Below are 18772 nucleotides of genomic sequence, written 5' to 3'. Positions count from 1 at the left end.
CGTCCGGGGTATTTAACATTCTGCCCTGGACAGCGGCAGGTTGTTGCGCAAGCGCAGCCCATTCAGTCTGCATGAATACGGAGTGAGGAGAGGACAGGAGCACTGGGACGACTGGGACTACTGGGACTGGGAGGACACAGTGGACTGGACGGACCGGACCGGACCCGGGCAGGCGGACATGGATGGACAGAACGGCAGCAGCGGCACCTGCTCTCGGCCGCACGGCTCCGGGACGGACGGCGAGAAGCAGAAGAAGAAAGTCCCGGACAGGGTGACGCTGAAGAAGGAGATCGGGCTGCTGAGCGCGTGCACCATCATCATAGGTGAGGCAGGAAAACAAGAGCTGCCACTTGGACCAGCTCAGCTCACTTCGCTTCTCCTCAGCACCGCACAGCTTTAGACACCCGCTCCCGTCCGGACCGGACCGCAGACCGCCGCAGAACAAGTGCTAGAATAAAGTCAGCCTCCCTGCGGAGCGACGCTTCACTGGCTCCTTAGCTCAGATCTGTAGTTGTGTGTTGCTTTGGTCAGCAGGAAACAGGGACTCCATGTTTGTTTGCATGTGGGCTCACATCAAACTGAGTTGTAGCGCTTACGTGGCTGAAATCTGTGAAGTCCAGAGTGCTGGTGCTGGAGCAGAAGAACATTGTCTGCTGGAGCAGAATGAGCAGCAGGGGGCTTTAAACGCCACCTCAGCTCAGCAAATAGGAGCATCTTCCAGGCCGGAGGAGGTGGAGGTGGAGGTGCAGGTGGAGGTGTGCACCACTCTGCTCCTGGAGATCACTGCTACGATTAATATCAAGCTGATGGAGAAATGTCAGGACGGATGAAGTTTTCCAGTCGAGGTTTCATCACGATACGATACTCGGTGACATCACAAAGTCTGATACGATTCGATACGAGACGATGTCATGCGACCTTTAACACAATCAGTCAGATGTTTAACTTAAACAGCTGTTGAACGTTCAGTTATGAACGTAAACTATGAACCTCTACGACACAGACGTGCCAGGGGAATTTCAAAACAAAGGCGTATATCAACAGTGGCGGCGACACGAATCGGTGTTTTCACTTGGCATCGATGCGATTGGATCGTTGATCACTGAATCGATATATCGATCCGGATCGATGTGTCGTTACACTTCTGTTTTCCACAGTCGTCTTATGAGTCGTAGCAACTGAGACGGAGACTGTAGGAACACCTAACGCAACGAAATGTAACTTCCTGTAGAGAGAGAGCTGATGTTTGGGTTTCATTCTCAGATCTTCAGATACTGACGCTTTGGACCGGCGCCCGACCTGCGCTGCCTTCCAGAGCGTCAGGATCTGACGACGCGGGGACTCGACAATCCACCATCTTCCTCCAGGAGGTCACATTTTGTGGGCTTAAAGGTGCAGTATGTAAGAATGGACCACCTTGGTACATTGGTAGTGTTACCGCTAACTGCTGCTGGATTTAGCTCAGCTAGCTATGCAGCTAACGGTCCCGAATGGGAGCTCAGATCACCGGGGGAGTGTCGGTGTTTTACACCACTAACGGCTTTGGACCCGGACAGGCGGGGGCTAACTGGTTAGCATGCTAACTTCAGTAGATATCTCCAAACTTTCATTTCTTCCACTTTCTGTTGGTCATTTTAGATCATCTTTACATGAGTCCAACTACATCTGACACGTACCTTTAAAGTGACGACTCTGTTGTTATGAACTTCAAAAAGTTCTGCTGAAGTTCTCTGTGGAGAATCTCACAATCAGGTCTTCACCTGTTTGACCCGCAGATCCATTTGGATCAAGGCCCTGACGAACAGACAGACAACAGAGAGCTGTTGCGTCACCTGTGGCCAAAAAGCTGCACTTGAACACACCACGAAGGCTACAGCTGATCATGTGTTGTGAGGAAATACCTCTCCGTGCCACCAGGTGGCGGTAGTCTGTAGTGATCGTTCAAAAGGGGAGTCAGAAGATAAAATAGGATATTTTACAGTTTAAGAATAAACTCTATTCTCTGAAATGACATCAGTGAACTTTGAACTCTAACAGGGAATTAAATAATTATAAATCACCCCGAGCATCGTTTTCAAAAAAGTTTTAAAAAGTTTTTATATCAGCTGATATCGACAACATATATTGTGATGCTAATACATTTGTGATGGGCTCATACGGCCGATAATAACAGCCGACTGATATTCGGTCAGGCTCTCGATAAATTGAAACATTTTTTGACACCACTCTCGATTAAATCAGCCGCGTCTGATCAAGAATATGTGAAAAAAGAGCCCTGGTGCAGAGAAGGTGGTGGAAAACAAGTAGAAACTGCAGTGAATGCGTGAAATCATGGAAACTACAGCGACATGCTGCTTATTCTGTTTCCCTTCACTTGCACTGATTCGTTTGGCTGAACAGCCAATCAGAGTGATTTGTCTTACCGGCGTCCTGATAGCTGTGGCCACAGGACGGGTGTCTCCCCACCGAAGGGTGGCAGGGTCCGCCACATATAAACAAAGTACAGTACACAGTTTATTCAGTCACGAAGACAAAGAGATTTTTTTGTCTTGTCTCTTCCCCCGAAAACTACAGAGTGCTCCTTTAATCCTCAACAAGCCAGACTCCACCTGCAGATGAAGGTCAGGTGATCGGATCAAACTTTTTTTTTTTCACTTTAATGATTTTAGGTTAAATTGTGCAGACTGAAGACCTGGAACATGTTTTATTATTAAGCATGACGTCACAGGATGTAGATCTGTCGGGTTTTAGTGTTGTTTCTCCCGTAGACTTCAATACAGCTGACACCATAAACACCACAAAGCAAGACTCGGTGACGTACTGACGCTTCCTTCTTTTTCACGTTCCTTGCAGACAGGGTCTCGTTTATAATAAATAAATCCCGTGGTATCAGGTCGGTGTATAGACTCGTGTGTTTGCAGATATAAGTTCCAACATTTTAGGCCGTAACAGCGACATCTCTGATCCGAGGATCAGTATCAGAACAAGCCTACTCAAAGCAGTGTTGGTGGACGGATCTCCAGTGAACCTCACAGTGCTGCTGAAGGTCCGAGCAGCTCCTCACAGCAGAGAATACAACAGAAGAGTGAAAATAATTCATTTGTTCTTCTGTGTCGGTGTGTGACTGGGTGCAGTGTATAAAAGCTTCACTGTGTTTGCAGACTTTTACTGGTGTCAGACATTTATCTGTAAGTCCTGGACGCAGTAGAGCAGGTGGTTGGCCTGCAGCGGCCCTGACCTGCGTCCTGCGTGGTTTTTTTTGGTGCAGGTTTGACTAACAGGGCCACAGCTTCCTCCAGGCTGAGCTGTTGTTGCTTGCTCAAGGCGGACATTTCTGTAAAAAAAAAAAAAGAAATCCTTCTCCAGAACAAGAGAAAGGTCCTGTGTGCAGAATGCTGAAGCACCTTTCCATTCAGAGCGAGGACTGAGGGAACAGGCTGGCTGCTCTGCAGGCTGCAGCAGGCTCAGTCCTGTGCCACCAGACTCGGCTGCAGCGAGCTGTTCTTGGACCCTCGGCTCCTGCGCGGCAGCCTGCGTTTTCCCCGCGTGTCACTTTTTAGGAAGCTGCGGGAACTGAACGGATGCAGAAGGTGAGTCGGTCACTTCCCACCTCTGCAGCCCGGACTGGATAATTTATGTCCGGTTATGTAACGGCCGTCTGTGCCACTTGGCTGCCTTCTGCCGTGCTACTGGTAGCGCTGTAGTCTGAATGTGTCGGATCTGCTGGTACTCTACACTGCATACTGAGGCTCTGGGCAGCGGGGATTGTCCCGGCCTGAGTGATGGCCTTTACCTCCTTCTCTAACTCACTCTGCTATAGAGCTCTTTGTGTTTTAATGTCCTCTGTATAAACTCAGTTCTGATTGTGTGACTTCTGGTGAGAGTCTCAGCGGGTCAGTGGTGTTTTTATGTAATACATCACACTGCAAATCTTCAACAGACAACCCCACCCACCCCAGTGTCAGTCAGCTGAGTGGTGCCTCTAATGAAGTCAGAGTATATGTAGACAAGAAGGTCCTGGTTTTCCTCCTGTTGAAGCTCTCCTGTGTCACTCTGTTTAACAAAATCACTGAATGGTTTCCAGATGTCCTCGTATACTTACGTCCAATATGTCCTCCACTGACACACACTGCGCCACAGTCTTCATCCAGGCACCAGGCGTAGCCGCGGGTCAGTGGTGTTTTTAAGGTGCAGCAGCAGAGATGTTGGAGCTGGTCTCTGTGGAAACACCTCGAGTCACATGCTCATTTGATTTGATGACATTTGATGTTTGTCTCAGAAACGTAAAACTGTTTCAGGCAGACGCACTGAAAAGTCTTCATTTGTGCAGCATTATTATTTTCTGCTGTTCAATCAATCAAACTTTATTTACACCACTCAGAAATAGGAATCTTGGGATAATTTAGGGTTTCACTTGTTTATTCTGTGACATATCTGAGTTTTTATTTTGTGTTTTAGATGCACCCACTTCCTGATATCCATAACTAATGTTGAAGTGTACAAAGCATCTTTCAAAGTGCTTTACAAGTTATTTGAAAAATAAAAACATGAGAAATTTAGAGAACAGAAACAGGTTCAGACTAATACACACCAGCTGCAATAAGATGAATAGTTAGAATAATAAAATATGATGAATAAAAGACAAAAACAGGCAAAATAACACTAAAAGAATGGTGAAGATAAAATATCATGCATGCAGGTTCCTCCTGGATTTATGTTCTTCAAGCAGATCAAGAAAGTGATTAAAGAACCGGCAGCACTTCGATATCTTTTCTGTCAGTGACTGTAAACCAGTGTAAAGCTTTAAAGGAGCAGTCCACAGAACATCTCTGGAGCTTCACAGTGAAACAGCGTTGCAGCGTTCTGCTGAACAACTGAAGGAACAAACAACAGCACTGTGTTCAGTTCTCCTGGTTCTCATTAGAACGTGAAGTTGTCTTTTTAGGAAGCTACCGTGTGATCTGTATCTCCACAGTGTCTTCTACCTTCTTCTGTCCTCTCCTCAGGGAACATCATCGGCTCCGGGATCTTCATCTCTCCAAAGGGGGTCCTGGAGCACTCGGGCTCAGTGGGTCTGGCGCTGGTGGTTTGGGTTCTGGGAGGCTGCATCGCCGCCTTGGGCTCCCTCTGCTACGCTGAACTGGGCGTCACCATCCCCAAATCTGGAGGAGACTACTCCTATGTGACCGAGATATTCGGTGGTCTGATGGGGTGAGTGAAGAGCCGCGGACTCTTGACTCTGTTCTGGTTCTGTTCTGGTTCTTTTGCTTTTTATGCAGCAGTGAAATAGAGTGGTGTCGCCTGTATGTCTGTCCCACAGTTTAATTATACTTAATACTTTATACTTTAATTACACCTGCTAACAAGTGTCTGAATGAGACTACAGAGGTTGTCGGGGACATTAAACGTCCTCACAGCGAACACGGAGACTCGTCTCCTCACTAGTCCGTCTCTACAGGCCCACTTTAGTTACACACTGTTCTCACTCTGACTTTACAACTTGTACATTGATCAGTTTATAGAAAACCTGGATAGTAATTGTGCAGTAAGACGCTCAGTGGTGGAGACGTTTAAGTCATGTGACCGTGATGTCGTCTGTTTGTAGCCTAGCATTAGCTTTTTACTGCTACACATTTAATTTACACTTCAAACATCACAGAGTGGTGAAGATTATTCTGATGAACAGAACCTGTAAGAATCATAAACTTGTGTTTGACACAGATTATTTTCTGTAATAATCCAAAATCCAGTTTCTGTGGAGGGAACCAGGCCGACACTGACTTCGGGCTTCAATATTTTACTAAACTTCCTGCACAGCTATGATCACAGACAGCAGCGATTAAAGTATTCATGTGTAAATGTTTCCGTCTCATCTCTGATTCAGGTTCCTGCTGCTGTGGAGCGCCGTCCTCATCATGTACCCGACCACGCTGGCCGTCATCGCGCTCACTTTCTCCAGCTACGTCCTGCAGCCCGTCTTCCCGAACTGCGTTCCTCCGTACATGGCGACGCGGATGCTGTCGGCCACCTGCCTCCGTGAGTCTTCGATCAATGTTTACACGTTTGCGGCTCCACCTCGTTCTAGTCTTGATTCACCTCCAACAGAGACTGTGTGTTGCTGCCGACTGGGGCTCAGTGCACTTGCATCATTCATGAAGGAAGACGTGTTGTCTTGTGGTCGCTCTGCTGCAGGATGCTGCAGGATGCTGATCTCTTCTTCTGTGCTGCTTCAGATTTCAAAAATCATTTCTCCTCTGATGCTGATTATAATCCAGCTCATCAATAACGTTCAGCTCCATTACTTTGGCACGTGCGTCAGAGGGGATGTAAAATCTCTCTCATGTAACTTCTGGCTGAAGGCTTTTTAAAAACCTCTTTAATGACGGTAGTGAATAATGCACAGCGTCTCTTCAGGAGGGAGGCGAGCAGGGTGAGAGGATGGGACGAGGGGGAACGTCTGGAAAAGTGAAACATGGTGACGGGAAGAAAATAAGATAAAGATATGCAGCAAAATGAATTAAAACAATGAAGAAAAAGAAAAAAGAAAATGTTTTTTTGCCACTTTTAATGTAAATAAACAAATTTGAGAGCAGAGATTATTTTCTCACAGCGAGTTTTTACTATGAGACTGAAGTCTGAATACAGTTTAAAGATATATGTAAGAATTCTGCAGTTAAATATATAAAAACGACCAGACGTTTGTATTTTATCTTATGTGTTGTTGGGTTGTGCTCAATCCAACTTAATTAAATTGAAGTTTAAAACGTCACCTCGTCTGTGAACATTTGTGCCGGAGTCACGTCAGATAGAGTTTCATCAGCGGTGGTTTAATGTTGAGTTCACCACCAGAGAAGAAAGTTTGACGGCAGGATCGCTTGTGTTTATTATTAATTGTGTACTAACGCGTTAAACTTTTTAAAATAAGTATATTTGTGCTCAGCAACAGACAAAACTAAAACATGTTAATAAGCCTCCTGACAAAATGACCAAAGGGGCCGTAACGAGGTTGTTAAAGGGCCACACTCGGCCCGCGAGCCGCCAGTTGAATATGTCTGAATTTGGACTAGAGGAAGTTTAATGTGCTGAAAATGATCACAGAAAAAATAAAAAATTTAAAAAATTGGGATCAAAAACTGCCTTTAGGAACGAGCCTCAGTCAGGTTCTCGTCTGGTTAATCATCATGAAGCTTCACAGACGAAGAGCCTCGTCGTTTAAATGAGATGTACGACTGTGGTCCTCTTGTCTTCCTCACACCTGACGCTCTGACACCGTCTCTGGTGAAAATACACCACCCTCTGTGATCTTGAGATGCTGTGTGTCAGTCTGAACCACAGCTGGATGCACACAGCTGCAGCATGTGGAGCAATAAGACTGACGGGCCTGCTGTGTAGCCTGAGATGCTAAGCTACGGTTACTAACCTAGTTAAGGTGTGGAAGTAGGTGGTCGGGTTTAAGCCCGTCGTTTAAAGAATATTTTCACCTTTATAAACTGTGCAGTGGGATTTGAACCTTTTTATCTTAAAGTGATACATGTCACTCTGCACGCTGACATTTAGAGGAAGGTTTCTGCGAGTATCTGCAGATGTTCTGAAGCTTCCTGCAGAGTTTGAGAGCGTCTTCGCTCCTCAAAAATTTAAAATGTTCCCATCAAAAATTGATTGAATTAAGAAAAGAAATGTCAGAACAAGGAGCGGCTGCTGCAGGACGGGCCAAGCCGAGTTCATGTGGGATCTGTGCTTCAGCTCCAGTCGGTGTGGAGCTGTCAGCCGGCCTAATTGCTCGGTGTGTTGCCTGAGAGCACCTGCACTGACGAGCATTGATCGCAGCCTCTTTGTCTCATCGGAGAGTAAATAATGTCTGGCCTCAAATCCCGTCGGCGAGGTGAAGCAGCGGGACTCGAGCGTGTGATTCCTCGCCTCTGACGCCGTCATTCACACTTTGCTTTTTTGGAGCTGGATGCTGAAACGTGAGCTCTGCCCGGGCCTCCTCGGGGCGGCGAGGGGGGCTTCTCGCCACGTTTTGTTTGCTCTCCGCAACGGAAGTGGTTTGTTTTGTGGGTCTGACAGCTCGTCTTTGTGCCGGGGAGCGAGGCCACCATGAGAGAGAGCGGGGCAAAGCCGGTGACAATGATGGACGAGGTGAAACAATCGTGCCCTCCCTCGCTCGCCCGTTTCCCACATTCCTGCCTCCCATGGCAACCGGCCGCTGCCGCCCACCGCCGGGAGCGCCGGGCCCCGGTCCCCCCGAGTGGTGATGGAAGTACACTGACACTCATCGTTAAAGGAGCACTCCACCAAGTGTACGAGTCAGTGTACTTGTTGTGAGGAACACTGGAAACACACAAAGCCTCGACAAACAACGTGATGATGTCATACTGTTGTGATGTCATCAGGGGCATCTCAACTCAACAGTGTATGACAGCGTTGAGTTACAAACCGGAGGCATGGAGTTTGGAAGACGTTGGCAGGGAGGGTGTAATGAAAAGATGGAAGAGTTGCATTATGGGACATGCAGGCTCCAGAGTTTGTGGTTTGTAACTTCTTTTGAATGACATTCAAGGAGCAAAGGTTTTTTTTAAAATACATTTTCAGAATGATGATTGAAAAGCACAAACATGGGACTCGTTCAGATATGTGAACAACGTTTGCACATTTTCTCCTTCACGCAAAACCTGCAGGAAAAGTTGTGTAACATGAAAAACAACCGGGCTTATCTTCTCGACTCCTCGTCCCACATGTGAGGCACAAACATCAGTTTCTTCAGCTTTGAATTTATTTATTTTCTTTAAATCTGTTGTGTGAAATTCCTCCATCTTTATTGAAGTGCAGCTGAAACCAGCAGAGACTCTCACAGCTCCTGTTTAACAGGTGTGTTGTATTATTTAAAGGAACAGTTCACCACAAAAATAAAAAATTCAGTCACTGTCTCCTCGCCCCTGGTGCTGATGGACAGATGGGTGAAGTAGTCAGCAAAATCAAAACAGCAAATGTCTCCACACGGCTCGTCCGGTGTAATCCAGGACTCCAGAGGCCCAGAGATCTTAAATCGATCTGACAAGATGTTGTTTTATACCTTTTTTAAATCTGAAATCTGCCCTGTAGCTTTTAGGCTTAAAAGTGTCGTGTGCAGCCGTCTGCACGAGCTCGGCGTCTGGGGACATTTTATGTTTAGTTGGTTGTTTTTGAATCAAGTCTCCAGCTGCTTCAGGTGTTCAGCAGAACGCTGCAACTCTGTTTTACTGTGAAGCTCCAGAAATGTTCTGTGGACTACGACACTTCACCTGAGTTTATATCAGCAGGGAGGGATGAGATGATGACTGAGCTTTCATTGTTGGTTGAACTGTTCCTTTAAGCCGTTATTGAGTCCAGCATTGACTGAAAATGACATATGAATAAATATATTAATATTTGCAGCATTTTTAGCTCAGGGATGTTGATGTCTGTAGCTGGTCGACCACCACATCAGTCCAGAATGAAACTCAGAGGCTCCATCTGATCGGCTTCACAGAGCTTTACATACAAACCAATGTAAAAATATTGATTAGCAATCAGAGGTGTGTGTTTCTCAGAGATGTTGCTGCGTCCAGACGTGCAGAACGTTACGTCTGTGTAAAATAAAACTGTAATGGAAAAGATTTCACATTTTTTTTCTCGCGCTGCGTTCACGTGCTCCTCGGATTCTCCCACTTCCTGAGTTGGGAAGTCGTTCTTCTGACTTTGGTGTGTTCATGAGCGTCACGTGGGAAAGTGGGAGAAACATGGACGTCAAAAAGGAAATGTTGACCGATGTTTCCAGTATCTGAGTGACGGGGAAGAGCAAAGGAAACGATACAATGACGATACAAAGCACGACTTTGGTACCAAACCAGTGTTTCATTTCGTTCACTATGTTTCAGCATCAGATTACATCGTCAGAAAATCATTTTCCGATAAGCACATCCTCTACATGATCCTCCTGCTCATGACTGATCCTGACCGTGTGTTTTCTGCTCAGTGCTGCTGACCTGGGTGAACTGCTCCAGCGTTCGTATGGCCACCAGGATCCAGGACGTGTTCACGGTGGGGAAGCTGATGGCTCTGGGCCTCATCATCGTCGTCGGCCTCGTCCAGATCTGCAACGGTAACAGTCTCAGTCTAAAGCTCTTCTGCTCCCTGAAGTAGAAAACAAACTCAAATGTGTGATTTATCTTCCAGGGAACTACGAGGCGTTGACTCCTCAGGTGGCCTTCTCCATGGAGAGGACGCCGTCGGTGGGTCAGATCGCTCTGGCCTTCCTGCAGGCCTCCTTCGCCTTCAGCGGCTGGAACTTCCTCAACTACGTCACGGAGGAAGTGGTTGAACCCAGACGGTGAATATTTATGTTTCTCATCACCTTCTCAACATCTTCTCAACATCTTCTCAACATCTTCTCAACATCTTCTCAACATCTTCCGGTGCTGTGACGCTGCAAATGTTCAGCTCCCGTCTCAGCTTGTTTCTTTGCTTTGTTCCCAGACTGCTGGCGACATTTTGAGGTTTTTCAGGAGCAGTTTTTGTTTAAATTAAAGGAAAAATTTGACATCTTGAAAAACATGTTTGCTAAATATGATGCTGGTTAGTTTAGCTTAGCTTAGCAAAAAGACTGGAAGCGGGGAAACAGCTAGCGTGGCAACACTTAGTTTAGAAAAACAGTGTTTTGTCTTAAAAGAGCCACCTGTGTTAGTCGGCACAAACACCGCTGCAGACGTCTTCCCATCGATAAACATCCTTGTTTTGTCGCCTCACAGCTGGAAAACATCCGAGTTCTCCCAAAAGATATCCACTAATGTCACGTTTACAAATGTTGAAACACCACAGTCCTGCATCCATAATGTCCAGCGTCCTCTGCGCCTCCCGACATGAAATTAAATGAATTAACTTGTAATGTGAACGTGATGTGCAGAAAACACAACTGCTAAAATCCTATCCTGGGCTGAAAGATGCGTCTGATATTTGTATTTACTTCTGCCTCAACAGAAGGAAACAGTCTGCATTTTATTCTGTGTTTCCACCAAGCAGCTGTTCTTCTAACTTTTATTACCCGGTATAGTTTCACAGAAGGCCTAGAAATCGTGTTTCCTCTGTACATATTCAGCAGAAGACGACTTTTGGCTCCACCTTTCCAAATACCTGCTCTCGGTCTTCAGGTTTTAATAACCAGAAAGTTTTCTGAGCTCCTGGAAAACATATTGTTCATCTCGTCTTAAACTCACGGACGTTGGGAGAAAGTCCATTTAAAATAAACGTGTCCTTTTTAAAAGTCCACTGATGAAAGTTAAAAACAACTTAATGATTGTGAACATGCCAGTTTTATCTTTTTTAAATCAGAACCAGCTCAGCGTGAATATTTGACGTCTGAAATAAAAACAGCTTTTTATAATTTCTCATACTTTTGATCAGCTCTCATGCATGTTTTAATCTGTTTTTGGTTTTGACTGTATCAACTGTGCATGGTGTGTGTGTGCGTGCATGTGTGTGTGTGTGTGTGTGTGTGTGTGTGCGTGGCGTCGGTCAGGAATCTACCTCGTGCCATCTACATCTCCATACCATTGGTGACCTTTGTGTACACGCTCACCAACATCGCCTACTTCTCCTCCATGTCGCCCGACGAGCTGCTGTCATCCAATGCCGTGGCTGTAGTGAGTAAACGAGGCTCCGTGACGACCAATCACAGCTTTGTGTTTCAGGCACTTAGAGCCAATCAGGTCAGCAAACAGCAGGAGGTCAAAGGTCAGAGGTGATAGATTTCAGTGAGCCCTCTAGTGGTGAAATGTGTGACATACAGGTGAGCAGCTACAGGAACCAGAGAGTCTTTAAAATGTGTCCTGTTTTTAAAGGCTGCATTAGAGTAAAGTAACACTTCGTCATGATGTCCACATTATTGATGATTATCAAAACTCTCATTGTGTTCCAATCAGAATATCAATATCCAAGTATTTGGTAAAAAATATCGTGATATTTAATTTTGTCGTCCAGTCGTAACAGTTGGATATTTCGAGATACAGCCTCAGAAACTTAAATGACATTTTTTTATGTTTGGACAACAGTCTGTCCACATGCAACACATAAAGAGACACGATGGAGATCAGAATAATCACAAACTTTATTTATTTTGTTGTATTTGTTCAGGTCAGAGGTAATAAAAGTAAAAAACATGTGCAGGTGAGGCAGAAAACCATCAGCTAATGAAATAATTTGTTTACTAAACATGCAGAAGTTATGATCAGCTGCTTCACATAAATAGACACATTATTATTCAACAGGAGATCTTTGTGACATCTGAGGTGACTCCAGGTGTTTCTTCCTCCTGAAGGTCCGGCTCTGCACCGACTCTTTAGCTTGCTCAGAGACCCCGAGTGGCAGAAATGATATATTCTGTGTTTGAATGCATATCGCCGTGCGATCCTTCGATGTGCCTTCGATTGTTTTTGAAGGAGATTTAGATTTAGACTAATTCATCCAGGCGGCGAGGCCTCCTCCACGTTGTGTTGATCAGGCCGCTGCTCGTCACTGAGTCCATCTGTTCTGCTCTTCAGACATTCGGAGAGAAGTTGCTGGGGATGTTCTCCGTCATCATGCCGATCTCCGTGGCTCTGTCCACCTTCGGAGGGATCAACGGCTACCTGTTCACCTCGTCCAGGTGAGACTCGCTGCCCTGCCGGCTCTTTCGCTGCTTCGGTACGTCCGCTGACGAGCTGTCTGATGTTTCCTCCTGCAGGTTGTGTTTCTCTGGAGCCAGAGAGGGTCACCTGCCCAGCCTGCTGGCCATGATCCATTACAAGAACTGCACGCCGATCCCCGCCCTGCTGGTCTGCGTACGTACAACCTCACGCTGATGTTACACTGATCTGAGTCTGTCAGGTTTCAAACTAGTTTTCACACTATAGATTTATTTATTGTGTGTGTGTGTGTGAGTGTCAGCAGGATACTTCAAAAACTTATCATTGACCTTCTTGTGAATGCATAAAAAAATATGAATAAATAAGTTTAAATATTTACCTGACTTAATAAATGAGCATCATGATAATCATGTGGACGTGACATCACTTTGTTTGTCCCAAGAAAAACCGTCTGTTCAGTTTAATCTGGCGTTTAGTGTTTAACCTGTCGCGTCTCAAACATCCAACATTTTCTCCATGTTTGTGTCGTGGCCGTCTGCAGCTGTAACGACATGATCTCACCTGAAGGGGTCACTGAAGGTTCATTTAATCTTGACCTGAAATCACACTTTCACTCATTAATCCAACATGCAGGTAATGTTACAGTTCAGAGCGAGTTTTAATCTGTTTGAGTGGCTTCATTTGATCTGATGCAGGAGGCGACTGTGTGCCATGTCTTCTGAAAGTGACTCCTTCTATCGTATCAATTGGCCCTCGTCCATCGAACAGCTGCCGGCACCACAGGCGTCACAAAACTCGGTGAAAACTGGTGAAGTGCCCCTTTAATGAATATTGCTCTGTGGTGGCTGCTGTGTTTCAGTGCGCTGCCACCATCGTGATCCTCTGCATCGGAGAAACTCACAACCTGATCAACTACGTCTCCTTCATCAACTACCTGTCGTACGGCGTCACCATCGCCGGCCTGCTGTACCACCGCTGGAGGAAACCCAACCTGTACCGACCCATCAAGGTACCGACAGTGTAACTGAGTACATTTACTCAGATACTCTACTGAAGTACACATTCGTACTTTTACTTTACGTCACCACTTTCTAATTATATTCATAAATACTTTATTTTTTACTACATTTGCTACTGGCAGTGATGGATTGTAACTAAGTACATTTACTCAAGTAAAATTTTGAGCTACTTGTACTGCACTTGAGTATTTCTATTTTCTGCTGCTTTATACTTCCACTTCTACTTCCACATTTTGGAGGTAACTATTGTACTTTTACTTCACTACCTTTATTTGATACCTTTAGTTACTAGTTACTTTACAGATTACAAGCTGTGTCAGAGCCACATTTTTAAATCAATATATTTTATCAGCAATTAGATGAAAAAATAAAAACACTGATTGTGAAACCAGAAAAATGCAGAATCAGATCCAATAATGAGATTTCTTTGGTAGTTTTTATACGTAAGTACATTTAATATAAGATACTTTAAAACTGTTACTCAAGTACTATTCATGTGGGTGACTTTCACTTTCAGTAAAGTAATATTTTAACATAATATCTTTACTTTTACTCAAGTACGAGTACTTTTTAAACCACTGGTTACTTTGAAAATTTAGATTTTTGCTTAAAAACATATAAAAAGTGACTCAAATATTAAAAGTGCAACATGTAATAATGAGCCACCCGTCAAACTCAACAATCTGGACTTCCAATCAAGCGGTTCAGAAGTTAATGAGTTCTTGTTGTCACTGTAAACTCTTCCCGCATGTTGTGTCCAGGTGAACCTGCTGGTCCCTGTGTGCTACCTGATGTTCTGGGCGCTGCTGCTGGGTTTCAGTCTTTACTCGGAGCCGGTGGTTTGTGGCGTCGGTCTCGTCATCATGCTCACCGGCGTACCCGTCTACTTCCTGGGCGTCCATTGGAAAGAAAAACCAAAGTGCATCTACAACTTCATCGGTGAGTTTCTGGGAGGAGCTCCGGGCTCAGGTGTGTCTGCTGAGGCTGATATTTAACTGGTGCTGTGTTCTCCTGCAGAGAGGGCGACGTACGTGGGCCAGAGGTTGTGTTTCGTGGTCTTTCCTCAGTTCGACCCCATCGAGATCGCCAGTCCGTCAGAATGGACTGACCGGTCCTCAGGCAGGAGCAGTTTGTCTGCCAATTCTTAAAAACTTTTTTCTGAATACAAGCAGATCTTTGTTTTTGCCTCTTGTTTTTACTCCGTCACTGTGTAAATCCAGACACTTCTTCCTGGCGTGGGAGCTTCCTGTCCGACCTTTGACCCTCCGAGACTCTGGTTTCCCTACAGCCGGGTGGAAGCGCCTTTTCTTCTGCGCGGCTGCGTGCACTTTTTATTTCCTTCTCTTTTCTACTAAGTCGTCTAGCACAACAAGCTAATGCCAACAGTGTCTCACTGTGAAAACGGACTTTTATTCCCATTTTGGACCCTTTTGTTCTTTTTTTGGGTAACATGACAGAACTCTGACCGGCTGACGGTTGTTTCTTCTGAATGTTGCTGGTGTTTTCATCGTGCCTTACGGCCTTTTCACAACAAGTCTCCAACAAACCTGTCGTCAAACATTAGGAAAACAGCTGGTGCAAATTAATTCAGTGAAGATCTGCCGTTTGAGTCCTGACTAGTGACACATCACCCTGTTTTCCTTCTAATATTCATATTTTTGCATCCTGTCCTGCAGGAAAGAGAGGTCGAGGCGGCCTGCAAAAGTAATGATATTTGTAATATTAGTGCTAATTAGCACATATCAACATGATAACATGCTGAACTAAGATGTTGAACGAGTGTCTAAACGAGACTACGGAGGCTGTCGGGGACATTAAACATCACACCGAACACTAAAACTCATCAGCTCACTCGTCCGTCTTCACGTCCTCGTTGTGTTTAAACTCGCTTTACTTTAACTGATCTATTTATAGTAAAGTGTGAATACTGTTGAAGGAAGATCAGTGGTGACGCTGAAGTCATGCGACCGCGATGTTGTTCCTCTACAGCCTTGTTCAGCTGTGAAGATCAATTTTATGCAGTAATCCATAATCCTATTGTCTTTTTGTCTAACCAGGGTTACACTAACCTCTTTGGTCGGCCTACAAAAACATGCATCATCTCTGCAGCGCTCGTAAAAAAAAGTTCTTGTGCTTATTCTTATATTTTTGTGTTCGTGGCCTTTTATGAAAACAGTTTCCCACCTGCGATATTTGAGACTTAAAGGTCACCAGAAAGTTTTCTTACTACTTTCTAACTAATCAGCATACGGACAGCAAACAGAGCATGTTTCACTTTTTCAGAAACACCAGTGAAAGTTACTCTCAGTGAGAGATGAAAGAGAGGAGGCGTCTTCAGATCCACAACATGTGCTGATGCGTCTGTTTGTCACACAGCTGATCAGACGAAGCATTTATTTTACAATGTGAGCAGCAGAATATAGATTTTTAAATAAACATGAACAACATAGAAATCAAAATGGCTCTGAATGAAGATGCACCATCACATCAACAGTACGAATGTGTTCATTTCCGTGGAAACGTCAGACTTGGTGTGAAAAGGCCTTCACTGGAGGAAAATGTATATTCAGATGTTTATTAACTGATTCACTATATTAGATTTTAATATATTGTGTGTGCCTTTCTGTGTATTGCATTTGATTGTTTGAGAAGCACTTTGGTCTTCCATCGTCTGTTATCCTGCCGTTCAGTCCCTGAACTCTTTCCCCTCTCAGATGTGAAACCAGATTGGCGCTGGACTCATTTTGCACAAAGTTCTGCCCGACGATCCCCGAGGCCAAGTTTATTAATCTATTGTTAACAAAGTCACTTTTACCTGCTGCTGCTGTCACGTCATTGTTGAACACATCACTGTCTCACACTGTGACTGCACTCAGACATTCACACATCCTGCAGCAGAGTGAGATTTTTAAAATGCTGCTGTGAGACTTTTTTTTTAAAGTACGAATTTTAGTTTAAAAACATCAGAAATTATCAACAGAATGTGAAGAATTGCTGTTTTAACATTATGAGGTTTATGTTTGTGTCGCAGAGACATCTAATGAAGTTAGCATGCTAGCCAGCTAGCTCCATCCAGTCCCCGTCCAAATCTCGCTCAGTGCTCTGAGCTCACAGTCCGGACCACTAGTTGCACTGCTAACTGAGCTAATTTGCCGCAGCTAAAGTTAGCAGCAGTTGTAGGTCACTCTGCTGAAACGCTGCCCACTACTTGTTGTGAGTATGAATTCAACAGGAGGCCAGTTACACGTCGCACCTTCAAACAAATGTCGTCCATGCACTTTTTCTTGACAGTGAATGAATCTGTCTGCTGCAGTTCATTATTTTAAACCTTTGCGGTTGTTTGACATATAAAAGCAGAACTGTGTGCAGAGTGCCTGTAGCGTGACACTCCATAATGCTAAATATTGCTAATCAATAACAGAGTTTACATTTGTACAAAAAACAAGCAGACAGTTTGTAACAGTCACATGAACGTCTCCGAACAACACCGCTGCACTGAGCTTAAGATGACACACAAGCGTACTGCTCATTAGCCTGTTAGCATGTTTTACAACACATCAGAGATGCATGATACTGATATCTGATCATTTCCTGCTTCTCACTGCCGATACTGATAATTTCACATTTTTGTATTTTAAAATAAGTTCATAAGCTGTAGTTTATGCACCCCTGAGGGTACGAGGATAAGATGTAGCTCTAATTAGATTTATCGTGTTAAACTCAGACCTCCTCTTCGAACACGTGTTGTGAGTTGTGATTGTGTTGTCTTCTCCTGAACTTGAAGAACAACACACACTCCAGCGACGACATACGTGGCTCTAGACAACAGCATTGTTGTTCTTCTTCTTCTTCTGTGTTTATTGGCAGCTGGCAGACCGACCTACAAGGAGCACACGGCCACACACTGTGTGTAAATACTGCACTGGTTAAATCAACTAAAGCAATTTGTTTTTGTATTATCGGCAATAATTTCATGATCTGCCATCAAAGATAATGAACATCTTCCATTATCTGTCCGATACATATCGTGCATCACTACGACACATCTGGATCTCTGGCTTCAATAGTTTAGGTTACAAGTTTATGACTAGAGAAGTTGTTGCTGGTGGTTTTGAAAGCGAGCTAACTGTGCAGCCTGCGCCACAACGCTGTGCTCCGTCAGGCGTCCTCACACTGACTGAAACTCCATTCAATGATCGAAGATTTAGCCTTTTTTTTAAAGTATTTCGCAATCAATTTAATTATTTAGCATCTGCAGTAGTGCCCCCAGCTCCTTGTTGCATTGCATTGTGGGACAGCAGCATGTATCAACAACTCACTGAAAAATGTTTCTGGCTTCTTTGATAACTTTTTCATTATAAACGCAAAATGCTGAAAATGTTTTTTAATTATATGCAGAATTAATTTATTAATGTCCAAGTTTATAACTGTTGTACTGGTGTGTTCTTCCTTTTTGTTCTGCTTGATTATAGAGAGAATATTTCTGTATTTTAACATTTTGTTTCAGTAAGTTTAGTTCAGTCAGAGTCTCACTGCCGTGTCTCAGCTGCCGTGTCTCTTTCAAGCATTTGGGTTTTAACAAAGCCAAAGCTGCAGCCTCCATGACAGGTTGTTTGTTTGTGATCGCTCGGGTTTGACTTTGAGTCCGAGCAGCACATGATGTCGGACCTTCACAGCCGCATCACCCCGAGCAAAACGTCTTCAAGTAGCAAATCCACTCGCCTTTTACCATTTGTGTTATTTTGTAACATAAGTCTTTTAATTGCCTTTTTTTTTGTAGACACAGAAGTATTTCTGTCTTCGTTGAGTAGAAGTGGATTCATTCTGTTCGTAACTGCAAATAACATGTAAAAAACCATCTGAAATCCAGGAGACCGGGTCGATCTGTTGCAGCCGGCGTCTCCACACAGACTCTTTTACACTGTAAATTATTTGTAAAGCATCCGGTGTTTACAATGAGATCATTACATTGAGTGTTAACTTGGAGGAACTTTAGAGCACTTTTTTTGTAAAAGTTAGTAAATAACTTTAGCAGCACAATAAATCCAGAATGAAATGGAACAGGACTGATTGACTGATTGATTGATTGACTGACTGACTGATTGATTGATTGAT

General features: G+C 44.4%; 1 protein-coding gene across 1 annotated transcript; it reads left to right on the top strand.

The window, feature by feature from the left end:
• The first annotated feature begins 73 nt into the window (after positions 1–73).
• slc7a10b (solute carrier family 7 member 10b) lies at positions 74–18712 on the top strand. The gene is made up of 11 exons (XM_084365275.1): positions 74–323; positions 5007–5211; positions 5885–6036; positions 9995–10120; positions 10195–10348; positions 11534–11657; positions 12555–12658; positions 12737–12833; positions 13498–13647; positions 14419–14596; positions 14675–18712. The coding sequence occupies exons 1-11, from the start codon at positions 179–181 to the stop codon at positions 14803–14805; spliced, it is 1566 nt and encodes a 521-aa protein (XP_084221401.1). The 5' UTR covers positions 74–178; the 3' UTR covers positions 14806–18712.
• Positions 18713–18772: the final 60 nt, after the last annotated feature.

Source organism: Pagrus pagrus, assembly GCF_965226575.1.
Source record: "Pagrus pagrus genome assembly, chromosome: 10".
Classification (NCBI taxonomy): Eukaryota; Metazoa; Chordata; class Actinopteri; order Spariformes; family Sparidae; genus Pagrus; species Pagrus pagrus.
The sequence above is the reverse complement of the archived record's forward strand: the minus strand, read 5'-3'. Positions and strand labels throughout refer to the sequence as shown.